General features: G+C 40.5%; 1 protein-coding gene across 1 annotated transcript; it reads left to right on the top strand.

Moving 5' to 3' along the window:
• Positions 1-5,168: 5,168 nt before the first annotated feature.
• LOC127419149 (tubulin alpha-1B chain) lies at positions 5,169-8,673 on the top strand. Its single transcript, XM_051660311.1, has 4 exons — positions 5,169-5,305; positions 6,909-7,131; positions 7,222-7,370; positions 7,475-8,673. The coding sequence occupies exons 1-4, from the start codon at positions 5,303-5,305 to the stop codon at positions 8,453-8,455; spliced, it is 1,356 nt and encodes a 451-aa protein (XP_051516271.1). The 5' UTR covers positions 5,169-5,302; the 3' UTR covers positions 8,456-8,673.
• Positions 8,674-13,737: the final 5,064 nt, after the last annotated feature.

Genomic DNA, 13,737 nt, shown 5'->3' with positions numbered 1-13,737 from the left:
AGGACAAAGATCACAGCGAGTGTTAGAGTTACCGTCCAATTTCCTTGATCCAGCTAGATGTTAAAATATTGTAAAACATTTTGGCTAACCGACTAAGTAAAGCTATGACATCTCTTGTACATATAGATCAGGTGGGGTTTATTTGGGGCCATAACTCTTCTGATAACATTAGGCGTTTCATCAATATCATGTGGTCAGTGGCGAATTATCAGACTCCGGTCGCTGCCACTTGATGCTGAAAAGGTGTTTGATATGATAGAATGGGATTATCTTTTTAAGATTTTGGAAATGTATGGGTTCGGGAATATTTTATTGGTTGGATTAAGTTACTTTATAGACATCCGGTAGCGGCGAATTTCATATTATTTTACTCTGGATAGGGGCACCCGGCAGGGTTGTCCTCTTTCCCCCTTATTGTTCTGTCTTGCCTTGGAACCACTAGCAGCCACGATCAGAAAGGAGGATGATTTTCCAGGGGTGGTGGAGGGTGGCGTGGCGCATAAGCTTTTGCTTTACGCAGATGATATTTTATTATTGGTCTCTGACCCCACTAGATCTATGTCTTGCCTCCACAGAAGGATTAATTCCTTTTCTAAGTTCTCAGGATACAGAATGAATTGGTCTAGATCCGAAGCTTTGGCTCTGACAGCGTACTGCCCAGTAACGGTTTTTCAGCCTTCCAGTGGCCCAAACAGGGCATTAAGTATTTGGGTATTTTATTCCCAGCAAATCTGTGTGATTTAGTTAGAGTTAATTTTGACCCTTTTAATAAAAAGATTTTCAACGATGTGGGCAGGTGGGCTTCATTACATTTATCTATGATTGGGAAGGTTAATGTTATTAAAATGAATTGTATTCCAAAATTCAATTACCTGCTACAGTATCTCCCCATAGATGTCCCTCTCTCTTATTTCAAGCAATTTGATAGCATAGCGAAGTCCTTCATTTGGAATGGTAAACGTCCCAGATTACATTTCAATAAATGACATAGGCCAATTGACAAAGGTGGACTAGGCCTACCCAAGATTTTGTTTTATTATTATACATTCGGTCTCAGACATTTAGCTTATTGGTCGCTTCCACCTCAGAGAGCCCCTCCCTGATTTTGTATTGAACAGGAAGTTCTTGCCCCTATTTTGCCATTGCAAAGCCTTTCTATTATACTAACCAGAGAAGTTAAGTTACACCCCGTTATCTCGCATTTACACTCGGTATGGACAAAAGTGTCCAGAGTGTTTAATTCTGACATTTATTTCAATGTTGCTTCGAACATTTGGCTGAACCCAAAATTATGTATTAATAAGTCCTCTTTCTGCTGGTCAGAGTGGATTGTGAGGGAGGTTAATACGCTTGGTGACCTGTATGAGAGTGGAGTGTTGAGATCCTTTGAAAATATGGTTCAACATTTTGGGATTCCCAGGTCTCAGTTCTTAGGTATTTACAGCTGTACCACCTGCTCTGTACTATTTTTGGGAGTAGCATACACCCCCCTAAAGCAGCGGATACTCTGGGAGTGGTGATTACTGCTTTTGTAAAAGGTCATGAGGCCTCAGTGTATTACTCCGTGCTAATTCTAATGTTCGGGGGGAAGGGTTTAATTTTATATAATTTGATTCCACATTTTCTGTTGTGTTTATTTAATTTGTTGAATGGAATCAATAAAAAGTGTTAATAATAATAAAAATAATGAAATTATCTCCATAGATCCAGTGGTTAAATGCTGAGGTAGACTGCTGCATCTTTACTAGCTAGCGAGTGTCAGTTCTGAGTGCAATAAACACAGCCCTCCCCTCTCTTCCGAAAACACTGGAAGACTTACTGAATGTATATCGGCGGTGTGCTGATTTAGAATTAAAAATGTAAAAGATTGAAAAAAAAAAGAGTATGATTAGAATGATCAATAAATTATTAACAATTAACTGCCGTTGCCTTGTTAATATGTAATCATATCATCAATAAAAAAGTAACTGTAGTCTGATTACGAGTATTTAAAATGCAATGTAATCCAATTACAAGTACTTGAGTTTTTATTATTCTGATTACATAATCCAGATTACATGTAATCTGTTACTAACCAAGCAATGCCAATGAGACAGGCTTTAAAAAGGACTACAGCTATAGGGATAAGGGGACATATGATGAGAACAATATAAGGACTAACTTTGATATGCAAAGGAAGATATCAATTTTTGAAATTTAGGCTCAGAGCACTTTTGTTGCTTTTGTAGCTTCCTTCTAACTGCTACCATCCTCCACTGACCCCACAATGGAGATAAATTATATTTTAAAACAGACTATAACAGCCGTGAAAATATGCTTCCTCTGAAGATGCCAAAGAGAACTTTGAACAATAGAACTTAGAAAAGGCACAAGTCCAGTACCAAGTATAATATAGTGCATTTACAAAAAGGTACAACAGATAGCAATGGACTGTACTGAAATGATCTTATTATAAAATAACACAAAAAAAATAATTTGCAAAACACCATAGAAGGTGACAGATTTGGTGAGATAAATTTGGAAGTCTGTATTCACAGACGACTGCAAGTATTTAGCCTAACAGCAAAGTCTATGACTCAAGTAATATGGGTTACAGACTGACATTAAGTACACACAGTCGATGGCAGAACACCAAGGTTAGGCTCTGCAGATTATGTTTAAAGTTTGCTCACCATTGGCAACTGCACACAACTCTATCCCACCCATCCCATTCTCGTAGCAGCAGCCGTGACAATTCCCTGCAGTATTCCAAGGACACTTTAAGTGGAAGGTTTAGCTTGAATATGCTGATGTATTCACCAATTTCCCAATGAGCAATTTCAACTGACTCTTTAAGGAATAGGTTCAATACAAGCTCAGTTGACAGCATTTGTGGTATAAAGTTGATTAACCCCAACAAAAAACAAAACAAAACAAAAAAAAAAATTCAAAAGGAGGGATTTTCTTTCAAAATAACAACAACAACAACAACAACAACAACAACAACTACAACACAACAACAACAAATCGAGGTAACAGTGAGGCACTTACAATGGAAGTGAATGTGGCCCATTTTTGGAGGGTTTAAAGGCAGAAATGTGAAGCTTATAATTTTATAAAAGCGCTTACATTAATTCTTCTGTTAAAACTTATGTATTATTTGAGCTGTAAAGTTGTTTAAAACATAATTTTTACAGCCATTTTTGGGTTTGTTGACAGTACAGTATATCATCATGACAACAAAGTTGTAAAATTGGCTATAACTTTTCACAGAAAAGGTTAGTAAGTGATTTTATCACACTAAAATCATGTTAAGATGCATATTGTTTATGTCTTGTGGCTATACTTTTGAAAAAGTAAGTATTTTAATAGTCAGAAATTGGCCCCATTCACTTCCATTGTAAGTGCCTCACAGTCATCTGGATTTTTGCTTTTTTTAAAGAAAAGGAGGGTCAAGTCAAAATTTTTGTGGCAGCCTAATCAATATTATGCCACAAATGCTGTCGATTGATTGAGCTTAACTTGTATTGAATCTGGAATATTCCTATTATGGGTTTTAAACGTGCCTAATTTTGTTTTAAAGGTCTCATACAATAGATTTACATGCATCCAAGGTAAAAAAAACAAACAAAAAAACACTTTAATTTGCTCATAATTTAAATTGCAGCATTAACTTTTTTTTCCCCCAGTGTCAAAAACGACTTGTTCAATGATCCGTTCTAAAGGATTCACTCTAAACACCTCCTTTCAGAGAGCCTACTCTGCTCTGATTGGTCAGATGTCCCAGGCTGTTGTGATTGGTCTACCGCTTAGTGTAGTGTTTGAGGGCGGGTCAAAGCTGTTCGTGAGCAGCCAATGAAGATCAGAGGTGGGTTTTTTGTTACCAAATTATTAGGTTAGTACAAGAAGTAAGTCTGAAATTACTAACGACTCGTTTCAGGTGTCCAGAATCGGTTCTTTCTTTTGGGAGTCAATAACTCCATTTGTCGTGCACTTTGATTTTTGAAACTTTGCAGACTTTTTTACATTCACAAACAGCTATATAACACACTACGTGAAAGGTAATATTTGAAAAACCATAATAGGTGCTCTTTAATAAGTGTCTTTTTGTATGAATTATTTGTAATGCTGTATGAAAAATAATCTGCATTTGTGTATAAACAGAATATTAGGAATACATGAGATTTCATAGTAACTATTAGCCTACCTAAATGAAAGTACAATCAGATAATACATCTCCGAGATGTCTTCCTAATTACAGGGATAGATCTTTTCATCTGGAAAGCATCATAATTTAACTGACATCTGCTAAACATCTTAAAAAGGTCAGATATACAAACATTCATCAACATCTCAAAGACATCTGCTGAATGTCTTATTGACATCCGAGAGGAAACTTCTTAAAGACGTGTTTGAGCAAAAATAAGTCTTTCATATGTAAATATACATCAAATAGACATTTGGGTGATGTACGTGTATCATGGCAGTTATTGCTGATGGAATAAGCAGAACCAGAATGCACAGTCCAAACAAACTGCCTGAAATACCAGAGATAGATGAGTGGGGAAAGCAAGCAGGAGGCTAAAGCTGATTGTTGCATTCAGACGTCCATATACTGTAATTAGGAATGTGCAGTCATGGGTGTCTAAACAGACCAATATTCAGGCAATCAGTTTTCGGAAACACAGTGAAAGATGTGAACAGCTTGCTGACACTGACAGCAAAAATAAAGAGGCAAGTTGTTCATGTGATATATGAGATAACATCATTTCAACAAAATCTAGGACATGGAGGGAGGAGAAATTGCAAACGGAATAGTCAGTGGGAGCATGAAACACTGAGTCCAGTCTGATAGCATCTACAGTGTGACTGCATCTACATTCAGCTATTTAAAATTCTGATAGAATTAGCTCATTGGCTTGTATTTCTGTGATGTATTGCCTTCAGATTTCCATGTGTATTCCAAAGTCAAAAGACACACCTAAATAACACCAAACATGATCTCCTGCTGTATGACTGGCATGCATGTGTGATGCTGACTAATTATCTTTAATCTGTGGTGCATTCCAGTATGAATAACACCACAACAAATGCACCAGTAAAGCAATTTCAGATGCGCATTGCACTGATTTACGTCGGTCAGTATCGGCTGCGCTGACAGGTTGATCCCTCCCCCAGTCTGACGTCACAATAACTCCAGCCCCTCCCCTCATCCTCAACTGCCAGCCTCAATATTGGACAGTATACTCACAGTATACTCCAAACAATACAGAATTTTTCTGTCGTTTGATATTCGCCGCATCGCTTCATCCCATCCAGAACAATGGTGAGTATGATTTATTTTCAACCAGACTTGCTTTTGGAATACTGACGTGGTCATTGTTTTCGTCCGCAAATTTGCGTGCGATTTAATTTAGTATTTTTCAAAGCGGCTCGAGCGGCTTTTCTTTGTGATTCGGGCGCGCGCCTTTTTCCTCTAAACGGGGGCAGAGCACGCGACATTGCGACGATGTGTCGTGACACCAGCACATTTTTTTTTTTTTATTTTTTTTTTTTAACAAATAATCTTAAGTATTACATTACAAAAATGTTAGATGTAAAAGATTAGTCGTCGTCACACAGCCTGTGTAAATGCCTACCAGATTACATTAATCCATTCAGTTACAACGATGCCTTCGAAATACACTCAAATTTACGCACTGTCTGGAAAATTTTAATTAATGATCATGATGGATAAACCACCTTTTTGATTTCAAAATGGTGAACATTTAACAAAAATAACATTCACCTCAGTCAATACACCTGTTTCTATAATCTCCTCTTAAACACCATCTGCCATGATGAAATTATATTTTTGACGTGCATTTTGAAATGTCACCGTTTTATGTGGGCTATATTGCAAACATAGTGTGCATTGTCTTCCTCATTATTTATTCATGCCATGTCCTAGATTTTTTTTCTTTTGCAAATGCCACATAGTTAAAATCACATAATCTTATAATAAAAGTGACACAAACGTGATATTATCAAAAAGGAACAAACAGAATGATTGGCTTTATCATTAGCTCTTTGTCATCTGAGGTTGAGAGAGAATTTTCTTGAAATTTGCATCCTCCCCTCCTCCCATGCGCAGAGGGAATAAACTGGGTGGGGACTGCAGCTGTCTGCAGAAGCTCATGTCTGGCCTGTGCAGCAAATGACTGGATTTCTATTCCAGTTTTGTTCCACAGTTGACATTGTCTCCATTCAGATTTTACATGCGATATTTTCATGCATTTGTCGAGATTTTTTTTTATTGAATGGATAAAAACAGTTCACCATTTTCATTTTATCATGCAACTTCTATGAAATTATTTACAAAACCCACTGTAAAAAGATGCAGAAGCACACTATAAATTAGGATAAAAGAAAAAAAAATTATTGTTCTCTTTCAATGTAGTCAGGCATGGTCTATCAAGCCTGTACTGTGTGGGTGGGGCATCTGCCCCCTTCCGACTCTGCTGCCTCTTTCCCTTTGAATAAAGAGAAATGTCTGCTTCTTTGTTCTTCCTTTTTTTTTAGAGCTACAAAGACTTAACTATGGCCAGTTTACTTCTTCTGTGTCTGGACGTTTGGTGAACATTGTTTAAATGGAGAGCAGGTGTTTATAGTGCATTCATGGATCAAAAGAAAGACCATTAGACGTTTACGGTACATTTATGGCTCAAAAGAATGTCAGTCAGATGTCTATTGTTGTGTCCAAAATAGTGAATGCATGGAGATGTCAACAAAATGACACTACAAAGAAGCAGGTGTCTTTGTGCACGTCTTGAGAAGCGGCAACCTTTCAACATCTTTAAAAAAGGGAGGCTTATTATTATCTTCAATAAAAAAATAATAATAATAAAAAAATACACTTAAGCTATAATGGTTATCATTTTTTTCCACAGCGTGAGTGTATCTCAATCCACGTTGGTCAGGCTGGTGTCCAGATTGGCAATGCCTGTTGGGAGCTGTATTGTCTTGAGCATGGTATTCAGCCTGATGGGCAGATGCCCAGTGACAAGACCATTGGTGGAGGTGATGATTCCTTCAACACCTTCTTCAGTGAGACTGGAGCTGGAAAGCACGTCCCTAGAGCTGTGTTTGTAGACCTGGAGCCCACTGTCATTGGTAAGAGGAGGCTGCTTTATTATTTTTAAGACATTATTCAACTTTATGAGTGTGCACAGTTCTCTAAACTTTTGTTCTTGACCTTTTCAGATGAGGTGCGCACTGGGACTTACCGGCAGCTATTCCACCCAGAGCAGCTTATTACAGGAAAGGAGGATGCTGCCAATAACTATGCCCGTGGTCACTACACTATTGGCAAAGAAATCATTGATCTGGTTCTGGACAGGATTCGTAAGTTGGTGGGTATCTTCAAATATTAGTTTAGACATAAATACATGAATGAACAAATTGGGTTGTGGTTGTATATCATTTATATTAATCACAATCTTCAATCATTTTTCAGGCTGATCAGTGCACAGGCCTCCAGGGTTTCTTGGTCTTCCACAGCTTTGGTGGTGGAACGGGCTCTGGCTTTACCTCTCTGCTGATGGAGCGCCTGTCTGTCGACTATGGCAAGAAGTCCAAGCTGGAGTTCTCCATCTACCCCGCTCCTCAGGTCTCCACCGCTGTGGTAGAGCCCTACAACTCCATCTTGACCACCCACACCACCCTAGAGCACTCTGACTGTGCCTTCATGGTAGACAATGAGGCCATTTATGATATTTGTCGTAGGAACCTCGATATTGAGCGTCCTACTTACACCAACCTCAACAGGCTCATTAGTCAGATTGTGTCCTCCATCACAGCCTCCCTCAGGTTTGATGGTGCCCTCAATGTCGATCTTACTGAGTTCCAGACCAACTTGGTGCCCTATCCTCGTATCCACTTCCCTCTTGCTACCTACGCCCCAGTGATCTCAGCAGAGAAGGCTTACCATGAGCAGCTTTCTGTGGCTGAAATCACTAATGCTTGCTTTGAGCCAGCCAATCAGATGGTGAAATGTGACCCACGCCACGGCAAGTACATGGCTTGCTGCCTACTGTACCGTGGTGACGTAGTGCCCAAAGATGTTAACGCTGCAATTGCCACCATCAAGACCAAGCGCACCATCCAGTTTGTGGACTGGTGCCCCACTGGTTTCAAAGTTGGCATCAACTACCAGCCCCCCACTGTGGTTCCAGGTGGAGATCTGGCTAAGGTGCAGAGGGCTGTGTGCATGCTGAGCAACACTACAGCTATTGCTGAGGCCTGGGCACGTCTTGATCATAAGTTTGATCTTATGTATGCCAAGCGTGCATTTGTGCACTGGTATGTGGGTGAGGGTATGGAGGAGGGTGAGTTCTCAGAGGCCAGAGAGGACATGGCCGCCCTGGAGAAAGATTATGAGGAAGTTGGAGTTGACTCCATCGAGGGTGAAGGAGAGGAGGAGGGTGAGGAATATTAATATGCTCACTAAATGTCTAAAACTGAAAACAGTAGACCGTTAATTTACACACGATATACATGAGGTATCAAGTGTAAAGTCTACTCCTAAATGTTAGAGACACATTCTTGATCAGTTGTTGTTGCATTGTGATGGCCAGTATGAATATTATATGTGGAATTTCCTTGCCAAATTTGGAAATGTGACTGAATAAATGGATGGTGGTGTTCAAAAATGAATTCTGTGTGCAATTCTTTTAAAATCTTTGTTGTGGGTGTTAGCAAATATTGAAGCACATTTTTACAAGGAATTGTGGGTATTCAAGAGAAGAGATAATCTGCTTACTAAACGTTTTCAATAGTGCAGCTGATGGCCTTTGCCAAGTTTGGCTTCCAAATGCTTTGGATGAAGGAAAAGTAGATTAGTAGTCACACAAAGTATTAAGGCCATTCTAGGTTTTTGGGGAGATGCAAATGAGTTACAACAGTGGTATGTCTAACTGAATAAAGGAAAACAGGTCATGCGATCAGAAGACCATAGCTCTACTTTATAGTTGAAAGCTTTACTTAAATTAATGAAAATGTGTTTTCATAATATAATCAAGAAGAGCAAGTTACAAAAATATGTCATTGTGTAAAATAATGATAACAATCTGTAATAGCTGCTCTTTGTTTTATTCAATTACATTAAATAATGCATGAATGGAGTTTCGGAGGTCCTCTAAAGCTAGCGCCACACTAGCAGACTCCAAACAACTCTATTTTGGCAGAGGGTGTCACACATGCAGACTGTATGCTGAGATCTTGCTCTCTTCAGTAGGAGGTACGACACAAAATGGTGGAGGATGACAGATATACCAACTCACAGCAGCTCACTCTCTGATTCCCTGTCATGTGGAGCTTGCCAAAATAATAACAGGAGTACCCTGTGAGCATAAACAATTGTAATAGAGGGATATAGGATGTGATTCATGAAGAAACTTTACTTTGTGAATGTGTATTTATCCCTTCAAGGCTTGCTGTAGAACACGTATGTCTACAGTATATGTAGCTTTCAGTATGTAAAGAACTGAAAGCTTTTATTTTGTTCAATAAAAACAAAATGTTGTGGCTCCGATTTCTGATTTCATTAGTCATTTAAGTGTGGAAAAATGCTTGGTGACAGAATCACTATAGATTACAGTCAGCATTTGTGATGATATGCGGCTGAGTGCAATCACTGATGAAAATGTTCAGATCAGCTTGATGTCAGTTCTTCAGTAAAGAAAGAAGCTCATTGATCACTTGAAGGGAACACAAGAGCCCACCTTGGGGACAGAACGATTTTTTTCAAGCAAGCCTGTTGTGCCTTTTCGGTTTTTGAAGCCATTAACTCAGCAGGGAGTCCTGATGGTCAAGTGATTAATGACCTCTGCTGGCAGATGCTAATGCGCACTTTGTTTCCCTCCACCTGGCTGTCAATTTTGTAAATGAAGCTCACACCTAAAAATCCCTGGAAAAATTGGCTAGTGTGGCGCTGGCTTAACAGTGTTAACCATTTATGGCAAATTGCTGAATACAATATGTTGCGTCAACATTATATTTGAATGTATTACTAAACACGACCGCTAGGGGGTAGCATAGGAAAAGGGTAAGTGAGAGAGTAGAGTACAGAGTTAGTGATTGCAGACATCTTGTAGTGCTGTTCTGTTCTGCATTAAAAGACAACCACTCTCAAAGTAGTCTGGTGCCATCCTGCCTTTTATTTCACTTTGGGTCTATCCTACATTACAACAAATTGGCAATGAGGTGTTCGAAATATATATTGAGTGACGATGGCTACATTGAATGTTCCATTTCCAGACTTATTTCTGCCTTGCCCTGTTGAGCCCAACATTCCCTTAACCACGTGGATCAGGATGTTCCGTAATTACATCCTCATTGTGGGAGCAACAGGTGATGCCTGGCCAAAGGGGAGAAAAGGGGTTTACTGCTTCATTGCCTAGGAACTGAAGTGCCAAGGATTTTTTAAATGCTGCCAGAGACCGGGGATACGTTAGACTCCACTTTTACTGCCCTAAGTATGCATTTCACGCCTGCTATAAATGTGGCGGTCGAACGTCACAATTTACGAAAGCAAGTGCAAGGTGCTTAAGAGTCTATATTGCTGCATTGAGACAATTAGCGGCAACATGTGACTTCCCAAATACAGAGGACATGATCCGAGATCAGCTCATCGAACGTGTCTGACCAGCGGATGCGTGAGAAACTGCTTCTAAAACCTAACCTCACTTTAGCAGAAGCTATTGCAACTGCAACCCAAGTCGAGTCTGCATCAGAACAAGCAAAGGCCATTGGAGAGCGGGGCATACCCATGCAAGCTGTTCAAGTCCAACAAAAGGCTTACTGGCACAAGCAGCAATGAACCACTTTCACAGCAAAGACAGTTTCAAAGCCTCACACTCCTGCTGTGCAGACATGCACATGTTTTCACTGTGGCTCTGGTGGACACTTAGCCAATGCAAAAGATTGCCCAGCATCAAAAGCAGTGTGTAAGGACTTTAAAAAGAAAGGACACTTCACTGGTGTGTGTCGCTCAGCTCCGACACATACTGTAAGAGAAGTTACCTGAGTACACTCTACTGTTGGTCCAAGTATCTAGTACGCCCAGTAAAATCCAATGTGCTGTGGGAATTCAAACTGATAAGTCTTTCACAACCGTGGAATTCACTGTGGATACCGGTGCTTCAGTATTAGTCCTACCTCGATCCGTGTACAAGAAATATTTCAAAGACACTCTCCTTCAGCCATAGACTGCACGGCTAGTTAAAACGCACGCCCATTAATGTTCTTGGTTGCATGCCAGCTACTGTTATTAAAGGCAATGTCAAATGCTCTGCTACCTTTTTCCTTGTGAATGCAGGAACTGCCCTAATCAGAATCAGAATCAGAATCAGTTTTATTGCCAAGTATACTTAAACATACAAGGAATTTGTCTTGGTGACAGGAGCTTCCAGTGTACAACAATACAAAAACAATACAAAAACAGCAGCTAGATATAGATAATAATAAAAAATTTAAAATAGTTATACACATACATACATACATACACACACAGACACACACACACATACATACACACATACATAGTGCAATCTAATACAAATCTGTTATCTGTTATGTACAGTGCAAATACAAATCTGTTATGTACAGTGCAAATGTTTTGGTTTTGTTTTGTTTTGTTTTCTTCAGAGGAATGAAATGGCAGAAGAGGTTGGATGTGTTGGATAAATATAAAAAAGACTAAACTGTGTATTGCACATAGTTATTGCTCAATGGGGCAATTTAGCTGTTCATGAGATGGATGGCCTGAGGGAAAAAACTGTTCCTGTGCCTGAAGGTTCTGGTGCTCAGAGCTCTGAAGCGTCGGCCAGAAAGCAACAGTTCAAAAAGGTAATGGGCAGGCTGAGTGGGGTCCATAGTTATTTTTCCAGCCTATTTCCTCACTCTGGAAGTGTATAGTTCTTGGGGGGGGACAACCAATAATCCTCTCAGCAGTCCGAACTGTCCTTTGTAGTCTTCTGATGTCTGATATCATAGCTGAACCAAACCAGACAGTTATTGAAGTGCAGAGGACAGACTCAATGACTGCTGAGTAAAACTGTATCAGCAGTGCCTGTGACAGGTTGAACTTCCTCAGCTGGTGAAGGAAGTACAGCCTCTGCTGGGACTTTTTCACAGTGGAGTCAATGTGGGTCTCACACTTCAGGTCCTGTGAGATGGTAGTACCCAGGAACCTGAATGACTCCACTGCTGCCACAGTGCTGTTTAGAATGGTGAGGGGGGTCAGTGTTGGGGTGTTCCTCCTAAAGTCCACAATCATCTCCACTGTTTTGAGTGTGTTCAGCTCAAGGTTGTTTTGACTGCACCAGACAGCCAGCTGTTCAACCTCCCTCTGTATGCAGATTCATCGTCATCTCGGATGAGGCTGTTGACAGTGGTGTCATCTGCAAACTTCAGGAGCTTGACAGAGGGGTCCTTGGCAATGCAGTCATTGGTGTAGAGGGAGAAAAGTAGTGGGGAGAGCACACATCCCTGGGGGGCACCAGTGCTTATTGTACAGGTGCTGGAAGTGAGTTTCCCCTGTCTCACAAGCTGCTGCCTGTCCGTCAGAAAGCTGGTAATCCACTGACAGATAGACATGGGAACAGAGAGTTGGTGTAATGTATTCTGGAGTAGAGCTGGGATGATGGTGTTGAAAGCCGAACTGAAGTCCACAGAAAGGATCCTTGCATATGTCCCTGGTCTGTCCAGATGTTGCAGGATATGATGCAATCCCATGTTGACTGCATCATCCACAGACCTGTTTGTTCAATAAGCAAATTTAAGGGGATCTAGAAAGGGTCCAGTGATGTTCATTAGGTGGGCCAACACCAGTCTCTCAAATGATTTCATGACAACAGATATCAGGGTGATAGGTCTGTAGTCATTAAGTCCTGTGATTTTTGGTTTCTTTGGGACAGGAATAATGATTGAGCGTTTGAAGCAGCATGGGACTTCACACTGCTCCAATGATCTATTGAAGATCTGTGTGAAGATGGGGGCCAGCTGGTTAGCACAGGATCGAAGACACGCTGGTGAGACGCCATCTGGCCTGAAGCTTTCCTTGTCTTTTGTTCCGAAAGACGTGGCTCACATCATCTTCGCAGATCTTAAGTGCAGGTTGAGTAGCAGGAGGGGGGAGGAGGGGGGTGCAGGAGGTGTTTCGTCACATTCAGGTTGTCAGCCAGTTGTTGGTCCACCACAGGGTTGGGGGTAGGAGTCCTGTAATTTGTGAGTTGTTTCATGCCATTCCACATTGATGCAGGGTCGTTAGCTGAAACATTGTTTTTCAGCTTCTCAGAGTATCTTCTTTTAGCCACTCTGATTTCTTGTTCATTGTGTTCCTGGCCCAATTGTATTTACCACCTCTGTAAGCATCCTCTTTGGCCTGACGAAGCTGCCTGAGCTCTGCTGTAAACCACGGTTTGTCATTGTTGAATGTACATATCCTCACAGAAACGGATATATGATGTAACAGTATCTGTGAGCTCGTCCAGATTGGTGTCTGATGCCTCAAAAACACTCCAGTCAGTGCAATCGAAGCAGGCTTGTAGTTCCTGCTCTGCTCCATTGGCCCATCTGTTTACAGTCCTTACTACTGGCTTGGTTGATTTTAATTTTAATTTCTGCCTGTAGGTTGGAAGAAGATGAACCAGACACCAACATTCATTGATTTAAAAGCATGTTCCACCGCCTCTTGTTTTCCCCATTAACTCCACGATG

Source organism: Myxocyprinus asiaticus, chromosome 28 (assembly GCF_019703515.2).
Source record: "Myxocyprinus asiaticus isolate MX2 ecotype Aquarium Trade chromosome 28, UBuf_Myxa_2, whole genome shotgun sequence".
NCBI classification, from domain to species: domain Eukaryota; kingdom Metazoa; phylum Chordata; class Actinopteri; order Cypriniformes; family Catostomidae; genus Myxocyprinus; species Myxocyprinus asiaticus.
Note: the sequence above shows the minus strand (reverse complement) of the source record. Positions and strands in the feature narration are given on the sequence as shown.

Bases quoted from the DNA above. Each gene is read 5' to 3' on its own strand.
- LOC127419149 (XM_051660311.1), top strand. The intron at 7,132-7,221 runs GTAAGAGGAGGC...TGACCTTTTCAG, and splicing joins CCTGGAGCCCACTGTCATTG to ATGAGGTGCGCACTGGGACT. The intron at 7,371-7,474 runs GTGGGTATCTTC...ATCATTTTTCAG, and splicing joins TGGACAGGATTCGTAAGTTG to GCTGATCAGTGCACAGGCCT.